This window comes from Mercenaria mercenaria, chromosome 1 (genome assembly GCF_021730395.1).
Source record: "Mercenaria mercenaria strain notata chromosome 1, MADL_Memer_1, whole genome shotgun sequence".
NCBI classification, from domain to species: Eukaryota; Metazoa; Mollusca; class Bivalvia; order Venerida; family Veneridae; genus Mercenaria; species Mercenaria mercenaria.
The window spans coordinates 53,295,567-53,316,907 of NC_069361.1; the positions used below are offsets into that span (position 1 = coordinate 53,295,567).

The window sequence follows — 21,341 nt, forward strand, 5'->3', positions numbered from 1 at the left end:
GGTCACTCTGTTAAAGGTCAAGGTCTCAGGAGCCTGAACATGGAAAACAATTTCCGATCAATAACTTGAGAACCACTTGACCCAGAATGTTGAAACTTCATAAAATGATTGAACATGCAGAATAGATGACCCCTATTGATTTTGGGGTCAGTCTATTAAAGGTCAAGGTCACAGGGGCCTGGTCATGTAAAATCATTTTTGGAAAATAACTTGAGAACCATTTGACCTAGAACGTTAAAACTTAATAGGATGATTGGACATGCAGAGTAGATGACCCTTATTTATTTTGAGGTCACTTGATCAAAGGTCAAGGTCACAAAAGCCTGAACAGTGACTTGAGAACCACTAGGTTGAAATTTAACGGGATGACTGGACATGCCAAGTAGATGATCGCTATTGCAGCCAACCATCAGTGTCTCTTTGACTTTCGCTCCTGACCCCTATTGACTTCTTGCCTATAGGACTTTGCATTGGGGGAGACACAAAAGCAATTTCTAATTTTGTTTAGTAGTCACTAACCTTTCGTTTGTCGTCATCGGAGGTTTTTCTTTTTCTCTTCTTTCTTTCAGCTTTTTGACGTTATATTGATTTAATTTAAAAAGTGATAATGCTCGTGGAACCTACATTAATTTTAAATAAGGAATAATGTAATTGTAAATTAGCTGATATTCGTCTTGTCATAATTTACTTTGACGAAAATTTGCTCACCGGTAATTTGATGTGTATATCTTCTATTATAGTTTTTATATGACATTCCTTTACATATAGCATAAATTTCAATAATTTGCCCTATAGTAATCCAAAATCATAGTTTATCTACTATGTTTTCCTGTTCTGTTTTTCCATTTTTTTTGTTGTACCCTCTTGCATTTTTGTTGTTTCTGTTGTTCTGTTGTTGTTGCCGCCACAGCCCACTTTCTGTTTTCTACTTGTATTACGGACCCCGTTGATGCCACCATGTACTTACTGAAACCTTACTTAAACCCTGATGGGTAATGATATCATGTCTTGGCATGCACCAGTGGGGTCTTATTACAACCGTCGACAGTTGACCACAATTCGTCAAATCTACTATATATACCCAGGACTTTCTTTCTTGCGAATATTATTACAGATCTGTCATATGTTTAAATTACTCGCCCGTCATCTAAAAGTTCATTTTTACGAAAAATCAACAATGACGAATTTGCAACTAGTATATGATATTGCTGTCAGGTCATCTTCAGTATTGCCATGACACTACTCACTTTGCTAGTTATGCAAACACACAGACGTCATCAATAAATCATCTAAATGACATACTTAATTTGAATTATTTTATATATATGATGTATTTAATGATTATGGCTGGCGATGTAAAACTCACCCCGGGTCCAGTTGTAAGTAAAGAACATTGTCTATCAATATTTCATCAAAATATACGCAGTGTGTGCGAAATAAGCTTGAATATATTAATTTAAATAAAAGATAACTTTCTTGAATTAGATATTTTATGTTTCACAGAAACTAAACTAGATCAAAACATTCCTGAAACCGACCTACAATTATCAGAATTCGATTATATGTTCAGAAAAGATAACACAAATCATTCACAGACTGGTGGTTTTCTTGTATATGTTTTTGCATTTTTAAGACCTAAACGAACAATACAATTAGAGAAATCACTCCCAGAATCTCTATGGGAAGAAAAAGAAAACAACAACAACAACAAAAAGAAACAAAACAACAACAACAACAAAATCTTATTTATTATGTACGTTATATAGACCACCTCATTATAGAATTGATTTTTGGGAAAAACTAAATTCTTGTCTTGAAATAGCTTTAGAAATGAAAAAGAACGTAGTGCTTGCAGGAGATGTAAATGAAGACCAATTGAATATATCCAATCATAAAATTAAGGACACACTTTTGTTAAATAATATGGAAAATTATATAAAATCACCAGCTAGGGTTACTAATACGACCCGAACTTTACTGGATCCCATAGCAGTAATTAATCAGATTCATGTTTTTGACTCTGGTACCTTTGAAAAAAGATAAAAATATGTGGTCACTTTGGAACTTATGTTTACGTTAAAGTAGATTTTGACTCTAACAAACCATTTAAACGAAGAGTTTGGAACGATAAAAATGCAGATTTTGATAAACTAAACAATGCTATTAGAAACAGTAACTGGGATGTTATTTTAGATGTTTCCATAGATGTGATAATTGTACATTGAAGTAAATTCATAGACTTGGCTAAAAAATGTATTCCGGCATATTTCGCTCTTGTTCGACTAAAAGATGAACCCTGGTACACTAGTGACTTCGAGACAAAGACATAGTATGTTTTATAAAGCTCTCAATACTAATAAACAATCTGATTGGAATTCATACAAATATTTCAGAAATCATGTAAATAATATGATGAAACATGCCAATGTAACATTTTACAACAACTTAGAATTTTCCCTACAAGATCTAAGTAATTCAAATCCTCGACAATATTGGAAAACTGTCAAAATGTTAAAGATAATTCGTGTAACAATGGAATTATACCGCCTTTAAAAAAAACGATACATTCTCATTTACAGATTTTGAAAAAGCTAATACATTGAATTTTTTTTTTTGTAACAAATTCGCATGTTGATGATTCTAATACAAAATACCTGTTTTCATTTAAGACTCGAGCTCGACTTAATGATTTCATAATTCATGAACAAGAAATAACTGATGTCTTAGAAAATTTAGTAACTAATAAAGCGTCAGGCCCAGATGAAGTCAGCCATACAACGCTAAAGAATACTTCTAAAACACTTTGTTATCCTCTTAGTTTACTTTTTAATCGTTCACTTTCTGAAGGTATATATCCCGATGACTGGAAACTAGCTCATGTTATGTCACTTTTTGAAAAGGGAGATAAGTCTGAGTCATCTAACTACAGACCGATTTTATTAATAAGCTGTTCAGGAAAAGTTATGGAAATAATTATATTTATGTCTCCCACCTCTGGGGGAGACATATTGTTTTTTCCCTGTCCGTCCGTCCGTACGTACGTCACGCTTCATTTCCGACCAATAACTGGAGAACCATTTGACCTAGAACCTTCAAACTTCATAGGGTTGTAGGGCTGCTGGAGTGGACGACCCCTATTGATTTTGGGGTCACTCCGTCAAAGGTCAAGGTCACAGGTGCCTGAACATTGAAAACCATTTCCGATCAATAACTAGAGAACCACTTGACCAAGAATATTGAAACTTCATAGGATGATTGTACATGCAAAGTAGATGACTCCTATCGATTTTGGGGTCACTCCATTAAAGGTCAAGGTCACAGGGGCATTGAAAACCGTTTCCTGTCAGTAACTTGAGAACCACTTGATCCAGAATGATGAAACTTAATAGGATGATTGATCATGCAGAGTAGATGACGTCTAACGATTTTGAGGTCACTCCGTCATAGGTCAAGGTCACAGGGGCCCGAACATTGAAAACCATTTCCGGTCAGTAACTTGAGAATCACTTGACCCAGAATGATGAAGCTCCATAGGATGATTGGTCATGCAGAGTAGATGACCCCTAACGATTTTAGGGTTACTCTGTTAAAGGTCAAGGTCACAGGAACCTGAACATGGAAAACCATTTCCAATCAATAACTTGAGAACCTCTCAACCCAGAATGTTTAAACTTCATAGGATGATTGTTCATGCAGAGTAAATGACTTCTATTGTTTTTGAGGTCACTGCGTTAAAGGTCAAGGTCACAGGGGCCTGAACATTGATAACCAGTTCCCATCAATAACTTGAGAACCACTTGATCCAGAATGTTGATACTTCATAGGATGATTGATTAGATTGAGTAGATGACTCCTATTGATTTTGGGATCAGTCCATTAAAGGTCAAGGTCACAGTGGCCTGTTCATGTAAACTCATTTTTTGGAAATAACTTGAGAACCACTTGACCTACAATGTTGAAACTTAATAGGATGATTGGACATGCAGAGTAGATGATCCCTATTTATTTTGAGGTCACTTGATCAAAGGTCAAGGTCACAGGAGCCTGAACAGTGACTTGAGAACCACTAGGCCAAGAGTGTTGAAATTTAGCGGGATGGCTGGACATGCCAAGTAGATGATCCCTATTGCAGCCAACCATCAGTGTCTCTTTGACTTTCGCTCCTGACCCCTATTGACTTCTTGCCTATAGGACTTTGCATTGGGGGAGACATGCGCTTTTTTACAAAAGCATTTTCTAGTTAATCTTATGTATAATTATCTGCATGAAAATACCTTGATATATCGAAACCAATCAGAATTTATTTGTAAAGCTATCGATGAAAGAAAACCAACCTGCATGGTGTTTTGCGATATATCAAAAGCGTTCGATAGAGTTTGGCAGAAGGGGCTTATATTTTAAATTAAAACAATATGGAATAACCGGACATTTGATTAATTGGCTAAGTAACTATCTTAAAAACCGATCTCAAAATGTTTTTGTTGCTTCATCTTTTTCTACTCCGCTTTTCTTGCGGGGGTGTACCACAGGGTTCAGTTTAAGGCCCTTTGTTATTTTGATTCATGTAAACGACGTTGCAGAACCGTTTATTAGTATTGCTAGATCTTTTTGCAATGACTTCCTTATTTGAGTCTTCAAGCGATATTTCTTCCATGGAACAAACCATTAATGAAGATCTAAAATCTATTACATCATGGTCCAAACATTAACCCTATGAAAATTGAAGCTTAGAATGTTCATATCATTATTTATCGAAATTCGACCAATTTTATATTTTGACAATGCTCAGTGATAGAAGGAAATACAAAAACTTACACTTATATACAAAGGAAAACATAATTTACTTCCCCTTGACCTTTCTAAGTTATTTCTTCCTTCTGTAGATTTAGCTGTTAAAAATCATATCTGGTTCAGAAATAATAAGGATTATGCAGAAGTTGTAAAAACAACAGACATTTATTCAAAATCTTTAATACCGTGTTCTCTAAAACGTTGGAATGAACTACATATGGGTATACGTACATCTCAATCTTTAGCAATTTTTAAAAGAAGTTTTAAAGAAGCTTTCAAACCACCCGTCGTCCCTACATTTTATCTAAAAGGTGCATACAGACATAAGTGTAAGTATATAAGTATCATCAGTGTAGAATTAGAAATAACTGCAGTAATCTTAACTCAGATTTATATAATAACCATATTGTGCCTAGTCCATCATGTGAATGCGGTGCTGAGCTTGAAAATGCTGAACACTTCTTTTTAACATGTAACAGATGCAGGCCTCAAAGGCGAACTCTTTTCATCAATACCAGACAGTTCCATCCTCTTAGTGCAAAAATTGTTATTTCGAATAGATTTTTTAACAGTTGAACAAAATGAAAAAAACTTTTCTAAAGAAGTACATAAAGGAAAGTAAAAGATTCGATGCTTGTTCCCATGTGATATAAAAATTTTGATACGGATCATCACTGTTGACATTGACATATAACAATATGATGGCTTTGTTTTTGGCAGCAACAGAGGGAAAGAAGCAATAGGCGCCTATCTTTGATTTTTTTCTTTTTCTTTTGTTTATTTTTTTCCTTATCTGCTTTTCATAATTGATGTTACTTCTAACATTTGTTTTTTTTTTCTTTTTAATAATAATAATAATAATAATAATAATAATAAAAAGAACGAACCCCTGTTTAATTACTGAAAAGCTTTAGCAATCATAATTAGCTATAACCTTTCCGCACCTGTAAGATGATAAAACGTATTAGCGTCTGATGGCCCTTTCACGCTTCCGTAGAATCAACATTTATTACGTGAAATTTGTTTTGAAAATATTTCTGAAATGTCTAGGTCTGCAGCTCTCAAATACGGAAATATCTTACATCCAAGACATATACTGACACTTTCAGACAACACCAAAAAAGGACCTTTTGAACGATTTGACGAAGTTCCAAAAATCTTTATGTACCCCTGCTCCGTTACGGACCCATGTGAGATTTGTGTTAATTCCGAGTTCCAAAATATTTTGTTGATGAAAAGCTGAACTGTCGTGCTAAAGCCCAGGCGTTTTCAAATTATTATAATGATAAAAATTGACTCCCCATTTAATAGCAAAAAAAAAAAAAAAAGAAGCCAACGCGCATACATTGTGACGGGGTGACCCCTGTGCGTGACCCCTGACTATCGACCAATCCAAAGGCGACTTTCTTTTTTGAGCATGTCTACTTTTATTTTCTTTACTTCCGGATATAGCTGAAAGCCGAGTGACGTCATCTTCTGTGTTGTCAAAAAACATATATGCCTCACGAGATTGCATAAAAATGTGCCCGCTGTCCTAAGGATATTAGGAAAATCTTTTTTTTCCCCCAAAACATTAGTGTTTGTTCTACATTTTTATCACGTTTGTACGAAAACAGACGTTTGAGACAAAAAAAAAAAGCTTTAAAAGTTGCATTTTAAGAAATCTGTATATATATCACTCGATAATGTTGTCATGTTGTCATAGCTATCCCAACCCATTTGTATATACGTATTTGGTGTATGTGATTGTTGTTTGTGTTTCTGTATATATGTACAATAAAATATGATTAGACTAAACCGCGCCATTTTTCTACAGATTTTACGTTATTCTGGGCGGTAAGTTTACCTAACCAGTGTTCCTGGATTCTGTACCAGTAATGACATGTTTTTGCGCGGTAACACGCCACCTTCTCAACATGAATCAGAGGTGGAGGACGAATTATTGCTGGCACAGTCGTCACAGAGAAAAATTTTCTCGTCTTGTGATCGCACTCAGGTATAAACCTGTGCACTCCCTAAAAGCTAGACATGTTCTGTGTCAATTTACTAGTAGTCGCTGACCTATCTGCTGTAGTGATACGCACGGTAATTAAACGGTACATACACAAATATTTTCGAAAACCATTTTCACTTTCGTTTAGCTTCAGGTGTGAGAACAGTCACCTATTTACCAGGTAAGTAATTGTTCAATCACTAGATTTTTTTTCCTTACTGTATGTTTCATGTTTACTTGTTATTTATTTGCCAGTACACTGTTATGAGTGTGACCCAGTATTGATTTTTTTTCCCGAAAATCGCTGATTCTAACCACGGGTAAACCGATTTTATAGTCTGATATTTCACGTTGTCTACCCAGAGCTCCCGGAGTGGGATATCGACCGGTAAAATTATAACGATATTCAACTGTTGAGTACAATTATTTGGACTACGATGTCAGACCTCGGCGCAAAGAAAGTAAGACTATAATAATTAGAGTTTGAGATTTCAACCTTCACCTTGGCCTTCCCCTTCAACGTAACGTCACCAATATGCTTGTATTTTATTTATATCAGACGTTGCTACTAAAGTTTTCCATGTGATATCAAGTAAGCCTAAGACTTGTTTTATTACTAATATGTGAAATAAAAAGCTTTGTTTCAGGATTTCTGCTTATTAAGTTATTCGATTATCCAGGTGTATATTAGACTAAATTTGATGCGAAAAACTATCAATAAGTATTAGAATAATGAAATTTTATATGGCTAATAATTTTAACTTAATACATTGAATTGAACCTGAAGTATGAAGTTATCAACTGATTTTGAGAAACATTGAGATTTTGTTAAAACTTTTAACTTCTACGACATAACTGTGTCCTCAGACGGGTATCGATTATACTAGATGGGCATTTTTGTCGTAAGAAGTGAAGTTTTGAACGTCCGAAGATGTGATATCACGAAAGTCAAAACTTCAGTCTTTTTTTTTTGTCAGCTCTGTCCACATACTCGGCATCAAAGACTGAAACCTTGATGGAGGCACATGGCAGGGCAGTCATTTTACTTGGAAAATAAATAATTACACGTGATTATATCATTTGGTGGAACATTTTATTTTCACCTCCAGGAAAAAACAATCCGTTTCCGTCTTACAAGTTATACGACAGTTGCGTTTTAATTATAAACATAAAATGATATTAGTAACTTTAAAGACGGAAAATTCTGAAGAAGTATAAGACGATTTCAGACCTATGATATCATGATGCGAGAAGTTTCCTATTAGCCTTATGGGATAACTTCATTTTTTACATGCACAGACCTAGAGCCTAGCAGAGGGGCATTGTGGATCAGTCCCCCCTCCCCCTTTGCTTCTTACATTTTACAAAGAAAATCGGTCTTGAAACTCGGTGTGACCCCCACCCCCTCCCCTTGAAATGGCTGGCCCCTCTTTAAAGCTGGTGCCCCTCTAACCGAAATTCCTGGATCTGCACATGCTTTACTATAAAATAGTATATTCAAACAAATACATGCATTTGTCTACATGTTATTTTGCGCGACAATTTCCGTCCCCACCTAACATATCTTTACTGATTCACTAATAATAACCTTACAATTTTATCATTTAGAGGAAAGATAATTCAACAATTCAAACCACTTAAAAGATATAACGAATACATCAAATTTATCCATCTTTATTTAATTTGTCAAAAAAAATAAAATAAAAAAAAATAAAACAAAACAAAACAATAATAATAATAATAGTAAAATAATAAAAAAAAACCCGTTAATACCGATTATTGGAAAAATTGAAAGTTCAATATGCACATGGTGACTTGGCACGAGAGTTTGGCATTAGCCAGAGTCAGACAGAGTGTCATGATACCAAGACGTATATCACGAGAGTATCTTACATTTGGTTCAATTCGCTTGTTAAATATATTCATAACTTATGTATATTGGCTCATGTTATCAGCATATCTTTTAAAAGGTTAAATTGTCATCAGGTACGTTGTTTATAAGTGTCTACAAGTAAAAGAAAACGGCCAAAGGCTTAAAAATATTCTTTGTTCCCGGTAACATGTTAAAAAAATGAGGATATATATAGGTAGGTCGGATTTGTTTTTTATTGTTTTGCTTTTTTATTAAGGGAGACTTTTTGGAAATCATTTTTGTGTCAAAAAATGAATACAAATAAAGGGGTTATGCTTTTCTCTAAGATAAGAAATATTGAAGAAATGTGACCCGTACACAATGGAAGATAAATTACAATTTATTCAATATCAATAGTACACATTTACCGAACTGTGTGTTTTAGGTATGAAATGTGCGGTTGAAATGGGTTAGTATATTTTTCCGGGTAGTGTATAACATGTACAGAGGCATTTTCTTTCTGATCTGGTGCCAGTGGCCCTATCTGGAGCTTTTCTGTTTATTTTCAATTCTTGTTTGTGCATGGACTTGCAAAAACATTTTATCGCACAAGGTAAACAAACTTTTATAGATTGTGATTATCAGTAAAACAAGGACGTATTCAGAGGGGGCGCGACTGGTGCGAAAGCAATTTTTTGTTCTCAAATCTGGCATATTTTGTTCCATTAACATACTTTTTATGCAGTTCATATGTGTCTTTTACCGGCTCGCTCGCTCCGCTCATTACCTTGCATATACTTACTTTGCGAGTTGTCTCATATGCAAATAGTCAGCATGCGAATAGAGACCAGCGCTATCTAAACTGCGGTAGAAGATTGCAAAGGATTTCGGACACTATCATATGCTTCTAGCCTACATTTTGAATGCAAAATTCTCATTAAATATTTAACAATACTCAAATCGTTTCGAAGAACATATAAACCGATGTGTTACTTAACATATTACAGTATAAACTAGTTTGTATCTGTCCTTATGAAGATGTTTTTTTTTTTTTATTTACTCTAGGCCAGGGTATAGTTTTTTGATAAAATAAGATGTATAATTTCCGTAAAAATATCATGATATCACTAAAAATACGGAAGTTTCAAATATGAATCCCAACCACTGGCGCCAGATCAGAAAGAAAATGCCTTTGTACATGTTATACCCTACCCCTAGGTATTCTATAAGAACCATGGTCGTGAACGGGAAAATATACTAACCCATTTCAATCGCTTTTTTAATACCTAAAGCACGCAGTTCAGTAAATGTGTACTATTGATATTAAACAAGTGGTAATTTATCTTCCGTTGTGTACCGGTCATATTTCTTCAATACTTCTTATCTTAGAAAAGCAACGTGTAGTTTACAGTTTTTTCAAAGGTACACAAAAAACTTGCTTGAACTTCCCTGGTGAAGTTCCGGTCTAGATTACAGACACACTCTGATTGGCTGATGTGAAAATGTATGTCAGTCGTCATTTTACTACACGTGTACGCTAAAATGTTTATTTGCAGCATAAATGTGCAAAATTAATTAAATAAACAGAATAGATGTATACCAATGTATGATTTCAAATTCAAAATCATATACAAGATGAATTTCATCCATCAATTCGAGTCTTATCGTAAAACTGTGAATATATTGCATTCTGTTTTTGTTTGTTTACATTTCGCTTAACATGTGCACACTGCCGTGACCTCTAGACCGGATGTTCATTAGGGGAATTCACGCAAGTTTTTTTCTGTAACGTTGACTAAAGCATAAAATATATGGAGCATCTCTGCAATATGGAATATTGAGACAATGTGACTGGTGCACGATGGAATATAAATTATCGTTTGTTTAATATCAGTAGTACACATTTACTGAACTGCGTGTTTTAGGTATGAAATACGCGATTGAAATGGGTTAGTATATTTTCCCGTTCATGACCATGCTTCTTATAGAATACCTAGGGGTAGGGTATAACATATACAGAGGCATTTTCTTTCTGATCTGGCGCCAGTGATTCAAACTGGCAAAAAGTGGCAAGATAAGTTTTTAAGGGAAAAAGTAACATTTTAGATAAAAACCCTATAAATAATAAGTATAATAATAATAATAATAATATAAATGAAAAAGAGAACGAATTTTTGCAAATAACCTGTACTTGATTTAAACTTACTTTACTTTCATATCTATAGACAGTAGTACACTGTTATTGATGAATAGGAATGCTACAGATATACATGAATAAGTGACCGGTCAGTTTTATTACAGTAATTTAAGTGCATGTACATGTCTGTATAGCAACATTAATTCTAAGAACAGGCAGTCATCTTATCAAGGCCGTAGGGTGGGTTCTCGCTGGGGAAAAGTTCCAGTGGCACAGACAGTATTTGAGGCGCTCCATGAGAAAACGAACATAGTGTATTTACGCCCAGCATGGATTCATACCAGCCTGCGCATCAGTGCAGTCTGGTCAGGATTCATGCTGTTCGCTAAAAGTTTCTCTAATTGCAATAGGCTTTGAAGGCGAACAGCATGGGTTCCGACCGGACTGCACGGATGCACAGGCTGGTCTGGATCCATGCTGGTCGCAAAAGCACAATGTTGGTTTTCACATGACGCGGCTCATTTAGTTAAACATGTAATTTAAAAAATTTATTCGAAATGACATTTCTCCATAAGGCTTGCCTAAGGAAGCAGTGTCGGAAAAAGTTAACCCAGGATGAGTCTGACTGCAACCCCGCTTAAGATAATGTTGTGCAAATCAGGGCAAGTTGTGGGCAAAACTTATTCGAAATGTGTCATTTGTACGGCTAAAGTAGAAGCAGGTCGCTGCATAAAAATTCCACCCGAACCTCGGCTGGACCTTTTGTTTTCGAGTAGTGCCATATTTGTGCATGTCATCTGCATAGAAAGTGACTTGACACATCACTTTCTTGGCATCACACTGAGTGTGAAACCGTCACTGATATGACCTGCCAAGAAGCTACTGTTTTTGACATATGCATCACAGGCATATCAGTTCCAAGCGTTATTTCTTTTGGATAGACTATAGCCAGGATCAGATTAACTGCAGTGCACATATTGCCACTTTGTTGAGGTGTTTAGGTCTAGTCCGCTACAAAGAAAAATCTTCAGTTCAATTTTCACAAAAGGAAGAACATGAAGTAATGAATGCATGTGACATTTAGTATCTGTCTAAAAGAAATGAATATAAACACACACACATTCAAGACGATGAAAAAATAAAAAAAGCGAAAAATATATATATATAAAAAAATATGTATATAAGAAAATTCAAAACAAAATAATAAAAAAACTGGAAAAGAAATAACTTCCTCATTGCTGGTGACGTGCGCGTCTCGAGGAGGTCATGCAGTAGATTGTCTGGTGTGTTGCTAGTATTTTACAGCCAACATTTGCAAATTTTACTGCAACCAGGATGAGTCAAATTCAATGAAAATTTAACCGAACGAAATAATTTGCATCTCTCACTACTATACATGTATAACATTCGTACCTATGTGCACGCTTTGCAAACATTTTTCTGTTGTTTGAGTTACAAACAGATGTAAAAATATGTGACTGAAAATTTGACATTAAGGAATTGTCTCAAGTATGTGTTTTGATGGTATTTGTAATTAAATATTTATTTCTCAGTGGTTTATTTTTCACTCTTGGAGTAGGCAAATTCATATAGAAAGTGTCCGAAGTCATTGAGTGCATACCATATTATTACATACTCGTTTTTATTCGCCGTTAAGTTACACTGGTACCGGAAACGTCAATATTTTTCCATACGCTGACGCCTGAATTTCATATATCGTAATTCAGTGTGTATTGTTGCACTTTTTTCTGTTTAGTTCAGTATTGTCAATCCTGTTCAGACTACTGAACAAATTTATGATATTTACATTATATTTATATTTATATATGCGTTTGTAATAAAAAAGGTTATTATCTTTGCATTGAGAAATATGCGCTCGTTCTTCAGCGGAAAAATATTGCGATCCTAAAGTCGCGCAATATTTCCGCTGAAGAACTCGTGCATATTTCCCGAAACAAAGCTAATAACCTAAAAATATACATGTAGTACAAAAGGGAGGAGCAAAGATGGTGGTCGTGCACCCACTTCTCTCAAATCTTGCAATCATTCACTTCACGGTGTCATTACACCGCAATTTAATCGGTTCCCGAATGTATTGACGTCTTGGAATGTATCAAGTCATGACGAATTTATGTATGCTTTGATAAAATATATATCAGCAAACATGTATGATTGGCTTGGATTAGTTTTGGTCACTTTGCATTGCCGAAAGTTGTTAAGTGTACATGAAAGAAGCCGGGAAACAAAATCAATGCAGGAGGAAAGTATTAGGACTCCATCGATTGGTCATCGCTACCTTTGCATTCCGCTGGCCGGTTCGCTTTCAACCAGGCATTTTAATTTATATTTGTTTTTTCCCTGTGAAATATAAGAACTAATATTTTTTTAAATATAGAACTTTGCTTGGTCTTCAGAATAACTGTTTTTATTTTGCTAACTGATTTTGAGCTGACGTTCATTGTTCGCTGTAACAAAGTTTAGTGCAAGTACCTGGAGACTAATAACTACGGCTATCAGATTTCTTGGGAGGATTGCACGTGGTTAGCAGATTACCGCTTAGGTCAAAGTTCACGGTCACTGTGACAATGAAACTGAAAATGGCTTCCTGAGTAAATAATTGGAAAACACTTGAGAATTGCACTGTCAATATTCTAAAAATGATTGCCTGTGCTTGGTCAAAATGGGCTTTATTGTTTTGGGTGTCATTAGGCCAAAGTTAAGATTACAGCGTACAGGAAACTGAATATTATAAACCCAGTTACCTCGACAGGGCATCATGGGAGCGTTTGTTTTACATATTGCTTTTATTTTTTATATATATGTAGGATGTCAGGCGATCTTTTAGTTGTTGAAAAAAAGCAGCTGGAGAGGTTTATACAAGCCGGTCCGAAGGACTTTACGTTGCTGTACAGTTTTACCAGAAACGGCGCCGATTCAGCAATTTTCCATCAAGTTTGCGACAATAACGGCCCAACAGTCACCGTAATTTATAATACTTCAGGAACTGTGTACGGGGGTTACACTGAAATTAGCTGGAGGTCAGATAGTGGAACTTACTATAGGGATGAACATGCCTTCTTGTTCCGGCTACAACAAAATGAAACTTATGCTCCGATGAAGTTTCCAGTTAAAAAACCAGACTCTGCCATTTATAACTATAACTCGTACGGGCCAACCTTCGGTGGTCATGATTTGCATACATTTAGTGGTAAACCAAGTGATCAGAACGGACAGTACACAACAAATGCTACTTACAGCTTCGGACATTCGTACGACATGTGTGGAATTTCAACTGAGCAGTTAACAAACAACGTAAAAACTATCACAGAATTAGAGGTCTACAGCGTTACAGGTAAGAATTAAGATAACCTAATTTTGATTGCTGTAATAAACGTACCATCTCGGTAGCCGAGGGGGTACAACTCTTAGCTTCTTTCCCTGTCCGCGTCATACCAAAGATGTGAAAAAATGGTGCCAGTAACTCTCCAGCTTGGTGCTCAGCATTAACACAGAAACTGTGAAAGATATTGTTTTATTTCATTGAAAATGATAACAGATGCTTAGTATTATTCTAAAGAACGGTTGTCCATGCATGTTTCAGAATGCAATTTGCTTCATTCTTAAAACTGAACTGTAAGTGCGTCAGTTAGGCCGTTCATCCTTACGTAACACGTTCATGCAAACGCAACTCTTGCAGTTTCCATACACTTGATACGGAAGTTAATATGGAGTAGACATGCCCATATTGTTCGATTATATTTTCTTGCGTAATGACCTTTTTCGGACTTTGAAATAATACAACTACATCATAGTACTGTGTACTCTTCTACTGCAGTTTCCATGAGACTGAAATGCCACTTTGTATAAGTCATTAACTCTTATAGTTCAAACATCGTTTTTATAATTATCCAATGACAAGCGAGGGATTTTCAAAAAAGTAACCAACTTTTTTTCATATTGTTTCATAACTGAAGAATCTGATCCACTTAATCATGAAGTAATTAAAAATTAATGAGTATTCATTGTTCCGCCTACTATGGATTTCCCACATTTTAGGAGGCGGAGCAATTACCAAAGCAGAGAGTGCATACAAGAAATAACGTGTCTATGTAATAAACGGACCATATAGATAAATGAGCCGTGCCATGAGTAAACCAACATAGTGGGTTTACGACTAGCATGGATCCAGACCAGCCTGTGCATCCGCTTAGTCTGGTAAGGATCCATGCTATTCGCCAGGTTAGTTTCTCTAATTCCAATAGGCTTTGGAAGCGAACAGCATTGATCCTGACCAGACATCTGGACCCATGCTGGTCGCAAACCCACTATGCTGGTTTTCTCATGGCGCGGCTCAAATATCAAATTATGTTTTTAGTTTCATTTTAATGCAAGCTGTACTTTCGTAGTTCAAGTTTGACCTTTCTGCACCTTTCACTACCTCTACTGGTCTAAAAATAAACCAGGGTACACTTAGATCCTACTTTGCTTTTTTTAATTATACATGTAGTTGCTTAAATTATACTGTTAGATCATTACGAGTTAAAATCCTGCATATTATATTTCCATTGAATAAGAATATAAAATTGTGTTCCACAAACTACTCGATAAGACTTTGTCGTCTACTATGTATTTATGATATAAACTAAATTAAAATATTCCAGCGCTGGATCAACCGCTGTTTTGCTAAAGGTTGGCACTAAAATGACCTTGTATAAACTTCTCCATCATGAGTGAAGATAAGACTAGCCAATGAATTCCAAGAGACTGAAGAAGGCGTGGTTTAGTTTACTTCAGAGAGACTTTTTTTCTTTAACCTGCCAGTTGAATGAAATGAGGAGTTTAAACTATAAATAGGTTATTGATACACTTATTGAACTTCTAACGCATTAAGTTTTGCCTTCACTACGCTATGCTCCGTTTCGGCAAACTTAATTGCATTAGAAGTTCAATAAATGATCTATAACCTATACAAAGTGGACAAACGCATGTTATTAGCATATCAATTTTCGATTATTAAGGTTGGAGTTATGAACTTTTTTCGGATTTTGAAATATTACTATAACATCAAAACACTGTCTACTCAACTCCTACCACAGTTTCTGTCCAACTGAAATGAAACTTGATATCATTTATTAGTATTAAGCAGACATGCCCACTTTAACTGGAGTTTTGATCCTGTATTTATGCCCCTCCTCCATCTCCACACCTCCGTTTGAGACTTCATAATATCATCTTAGTTATTTTCAGGTAGCCTGTGTAATCATTGTTGACTTCATTTCAGTAACCTTCTACAATTCTATTTGCAGATTCGATTCTAGTACCTGTTTGGAGGGAGATAGGAGACTGGGAACTTCAGGTATTGCTTGTTTCAAGTCATATAGAGGTAGCTCACATAGAGGTTTGAGACATGAAATAATATTTGTGCTAACTGCATTTTAACTTATCCAATAATAAACTCAAATATGTACTAAGAAACAAATTATTCGCCAATGATGCCTAAATAACTAAGATAGAAATGATCTAATCTTCCATTGAACTCCTTCTTTTCTAGGATCTGGAAGAACTGAAGAATGAAATGGATTCTTGGTCTCCGCCCCAAGGGGTTGGTTTGAAATCGGCAAACATTCTCGTCCTTGGTCCAGTGGGAGCCGGAAAGTCAAGTTTCTTCAACACAATTGCTTCAGTTTTCCGTGGTCATGTCACAGGACAGGCTGTGTGTGGCAGTGCTGAGCAAAGCATTACGTCAAAGGTATCATATTTAAAACTAACAGATACTGGCTTTTATTAGGTCTTACTAATTTACTTTACTCTGTTGCAAAGGAACGTTTTCGCTATATTTTTTGCCCAAAAGAGTCACTTATTTAAAAACGGTCAAGTTACATTCGTGGTACAAACTTTTGAACCATTTTATTGATTTGTTTTGCAAGTTGGCAATGTTGATAATGTTATAAAGATTACTGATAAAAGAGAACGGGGTGGAAATAAGTTGCCAATCGATTGAAAGTGACTGAACTAAATTAAAAAGTGCGCATTCAAAAGATTAACTCCTACTGAGCTGAACAGAAGCAGTGGCTTATTGGTCAGGATATCCATATCGGTCGCTCAAGCAAAGGTGCGCATTCAAAAGATTAACTTACCGAGCTGAACAGAAGCAGTGGCTTATTGGTCAGGATATCCATATCGGTCGCTCAAGCAAGAGTTCGTGGGTATGAACTACAGGGGTCAAAGCTACATTTTTCATATGATATCATGAATACTCGAGAGTGATTCAAATAAGTTCAAACTTTCGTCACAATTGAGCTAAAATAAGATACTGAGCTGATGCGAGTAATGGCATGTCGACTCTTTTAACATACTAATCGTTGTATTCAGTTCATTTGCTGACAGTGATTTGCAGCTTCTAATTTCGATCCCTGTATTTAAATTTGTGCGCAGCAGAATGATTATATCTACAGGGCCAGTTTGCAAAACATATACATTTACACATGTAAATCAAATGTCGCTGGAGAAAAATTTAGTACTTTTAGCGAATTTAATACTTATTAGTATAACAGCGCAAAGTACATGTATTAATAACTATGCTGCAGTATTGTCTTTCAGCTAAAAAGTATCATTTTAACAGTCAGAATGTTTTATCACTTCACTTTGGTGTTTGTAGAGGGATCTAGTAATGTCAAAAAACACTACAATCAAATATTCCACCCCACTATCTCAGAGAAAGTCGGGATCTTTTCAAGACACCCACTTGTGCCTGTAGAAGGCTCACCTGGTTTTACCTATGGTCTTCAGGCAACAAAAAAGCTATAAAGTCTCCGTAAATCTCAAAACCAAACAAAAATTAATCTTGTTCTTGACTTTGCCATATAATCTGAAAGGTCTTGAATTTTAAGTACAATTAATGCAATAACTTGAATAAGGTATATCACGTATCTTGTTTTTCAGTATCACAAGTATCGTGTCCGAGGTTCAGCCCTGACCAAGCCGATGAAATTTAAACTATGTGACACCAGAGGAATAGAAGAAAATCAAGGCATTGATGGCACGGAGCTGAATTATCTACTAGAGGGCAATGTTCCAAACGGTTATCAGGTAAGTAAATTATATATTTAAATCAAATCTATAAGATCAGTCGCAGTGGTTAGCAGGTTGGACTACAACGCCAGCGGTTCGGTTTCGATTTCCTGCCGCGGCTGATATCCCGACTAGTGTTCAGTGCTAGGTCATTTACTTAAACTGGTTCTGTTTCCAGCAGCCTAGACTGGATGCTTGGGAGGTAAATACGAGTATGACACCTGTCATGGGCTTTGCTGAAAATAAGTTGTTTCATCCATTCGAGGTGGGGACTTTCGTCGACTAGCCAAGTTAAACAAGAAACTTAACCTTTTTTTATCAAGAATTATAGAATGGTATTACATAAAGGTTGAGGACTCAGGTTGATTGATTATATAATTATTATGACTATGATTTCTTTGATATTTCAGAGGACAACCATTAACGATAATGACATCAATTTGCTTTGTTTGATGTTCAGTTCCAAATCATTTTAGATAAGATCGTAATGAATGCTAGGTTCATCAGTTATCGTTTCATTGAATTTTGAAGGTTAGCTTATAATTTCATTATGCAAAAAACTGGATAAGAAAGCAGCCTGAAGCTATTGCCAACTTTAGGTCGGGATGGTGTTATCAGTATTTTTTCTTCCTTTGTACGCAAATGAAGAAAAATTTGGAAAACAAAATTCAGGTATTTGTAAAACTGGAATAAGGATATACTAATCTGCTAAGAAATACAACCAATGCGACTTAAGAGCTTCTTTATTTTCATACATCTAATTTTGATTGCAGTTCAATCCATCTACCCCTATATCGCCTGAAATATCAGGATTTATTTCAAAACCAACATTGAACGACAAGATACACTGTGTGTGCTTTATCATCGATGGAAGCACAGCCACTGTCATGTCAGAGAAAATGCTTGAGAAAATCAAAGCTCTGCAAACAAAAGTCCGACAAAAAGGTATATGCAAAGATTCATATAAATTTGTACTCTGTTCTTTTAATTTTGTTGTAACAACAGAGGCTTCTCCTTGGCCTAATAATTGAAGTCCCTTAGTTCGAATCACTTTCCCTTAACCGCTGTTTGAAACACCGCAAATTGCCCAGAAGATGTAGTTGTTAATGTGAGGAAACCATTCAGCTTGATCATGGATGTTCGATGGTTTCGCCTAGGTGCCCGTCTACGACTGAAATAATCAGCTGGTGGGGCATCTAGCACTGGCATTGTATTTCTGCAAATATATATTTGTCCCCCGCCTTTTTCGAGAGATGAGGAACATCGAAATGGATTGCGTCCGTCTGTCCCGCATCATTCAACCATTTCTTGTCTGTTTTCTTTTGTTTTTGAGTTGTGCTGAAAGAGAACGTCTCGATGTATATCTTTAGTTGCTCTTTTTTTCTAGATTTTTTTCCATTTCGTCATGTATATTAATACATGTAACTTTTAATGTATGTAATGTTAAGTAGATTTAATTCAGTTTTCATTTCACCATAGGCTCACTTTTAAAGTTTTTTTGAGACCGGCTGAAAGCATTTATAAGGAAAATTATTGCAAGTTTAAACCTGAGCTAAAATCCTTAATTTCGTGATTTTTAATGGTGGGGGGTTATAGGAATGGTCTCCATCCGTCCTTCCGTTTGTCCGTAACACTTTCGTGTCCGCTCCATATCTCCTAAACCCCTTGAAGGATTTTCATGAAACTTGCGTCAAGTGATCACCTCATCAAGACAATGTGCAGAACCCATGAGTAAGCCTTGTCGACAAGGTCAAGGTCACAACTCAAGGTCAAAGGTTTGAGCCTTCCATTTTGTGTCCGCACTATATCTCCTAAACCCCTTGAAGGAATTTTAAAGAACTTGGGTCAAATGATCACATCACCAAGACGATGTGCAGAACCTATAAGTCAGCCGTGCCGGCTCAAGTTCAAGGTCACAACTCATGGTCAAACGTTTTAGCCTTCCATTTTGTGTCCGCTCTTTATCTCCTAAACCCCTTTGAAGGAATTTTATATAACTTGGGTCAAATGATCACCTCATCAAAACGATGAGTAGAATTAATGAGTCAGCCATACCGACTCAAGGTCAAGGTCACAACTTAGGGTCAAAGGTTTGAGCCTTCCGTTTTGTGTCCAATCTGTATCTCGTAAACCCCTTGAAGGATTTTCATCAAACTTAGGTCAAATGATCGCCTCATCAAGAACTCATGAGTAAGCCATGTCAACGCAAGGTCAAGGTCACAACTCAAGGTCAAAGGTTTGAGCTCTAGTATCTCCTAAACCCCTTGAAGGATTTTCATGAAACTTGGGTCCAATTATCAGCCTCATCAAGACATTGTGCAGAATTCATGAGTCAGCCATGTAAGTTCAAGATCAAGGTCACAGCTAAAGGTCTAAGGTTTACCCTTTCACTATCCATAGCAGTGGCGGGGGATTTAGCTGTCTTTCAGACTGCCTTGTTATTTTTACTTCAGGCTTATCACAAGTAGTTTTAGTGACAAAAATTGACAAAGTTTGCTCTCACGTGGAAGAAGATGTGTCTACAGTTTTTCAAAGCGTCGCTATTCAAGAATTAGTTGATAAGGTTTCTGGTATCCTTGGCGTCCCAAGAAGTCACGTGCTACCCGTGAAGAATTACGAGAAGGAACTCAACGTTACAAATGACGTCAGCATACTGGCGCTACTCTCCTTGCGACAGATACTTCGGGCAACCGAAGATTTCATGTTCAATCTTCTTGATGTTTTGGACGATGAAAATGACTCTTTGGAATAGACATGAAAGCAACAACGTGATTGTTTGTTGACATTTAAACTGTACATGTAACTGTAATTATTTTGCTTGTACACAATTGTGTACACCTGAATATCTGCTGCACATGCTTAGTTACACTTAAATATTTAGTTCCGGTAGGCATCATGCGTAATGAGATGAAATGAGGAGAAAAGGTATTCGTTTGAACTATTCAGAGAAAATAGTTTATAATATAATAATTGTTAAAACTTTTCAAAAATAACATAATTTAGCCAAAAATCTTAAGATATCATTTTACACCGTATGCTAATTTTGTAAGGATAACTCTTGTTTTGTTTTCATATTTTAATATCTGCATTATAACGAGGAATTGGTTGGTGCTCAAGGCTGGAAAGACGAGGGTACCATTGTATCCCGAGGGTTTCTGAATATGTTATGAAACGAAATAAACATGCGCTAACGATGCTCTAGCAAAAATATATTAACTTAAAAGAACGGAAACGTGTTCCATTTAAGTTATTGTCATGAATGTTTATTGAATCCACTGGAATGTCCGTGTTGTATGATCTTGTTGTCGCCAGTTCGTTTTGAATTATGCGCTGTAGGGCCCGTAGACCATAGAAGGCGCATATGTTAAAACGTGTTGCTCGTGAGAGCGATAATCTCTCAGTTAAGACACGTTCGCTCGTCCCTTTGAAAACGACGAAACAGCAGTCTTATGCAATAATGTAATTTTATGCTAGAATAAAGCTTTATGTCTGGAAAA

The 21,341-nt window shown here is 35.9% G+C and overlaps 1 protein-coding gene across 1 annotated transcript; it reads left to right on the forward strand.

Annotated features, from left to right (window-relative positions):
• The first annotated feature begins 6,897 nt into the window (after positions 1-6,897).
• Positions 6,898-21,341, forward strand: LOC123566578 (interferon-induced protein 44-like). Its single transcript, XM_053547880.1, has 7 exons — positions 6,898-6,965; positions 13,599-14,125; positions 16,080-16,129; positions 16,325-16,522; positions 17,716-17,862; positions 18,618-18,789; positions 20,298-21,341. Exons 2-7 carry the CDS (start codon positions 13,600-13,602, stop codon positions 20,594-20,596), a joined length of 1,392 nt encoding a protein of 463 aa, XP_053403855.1. The 5' UTR covers positions 6,898-6,965; position 13,599; the 3' UTR covers positions 20,597-21,341.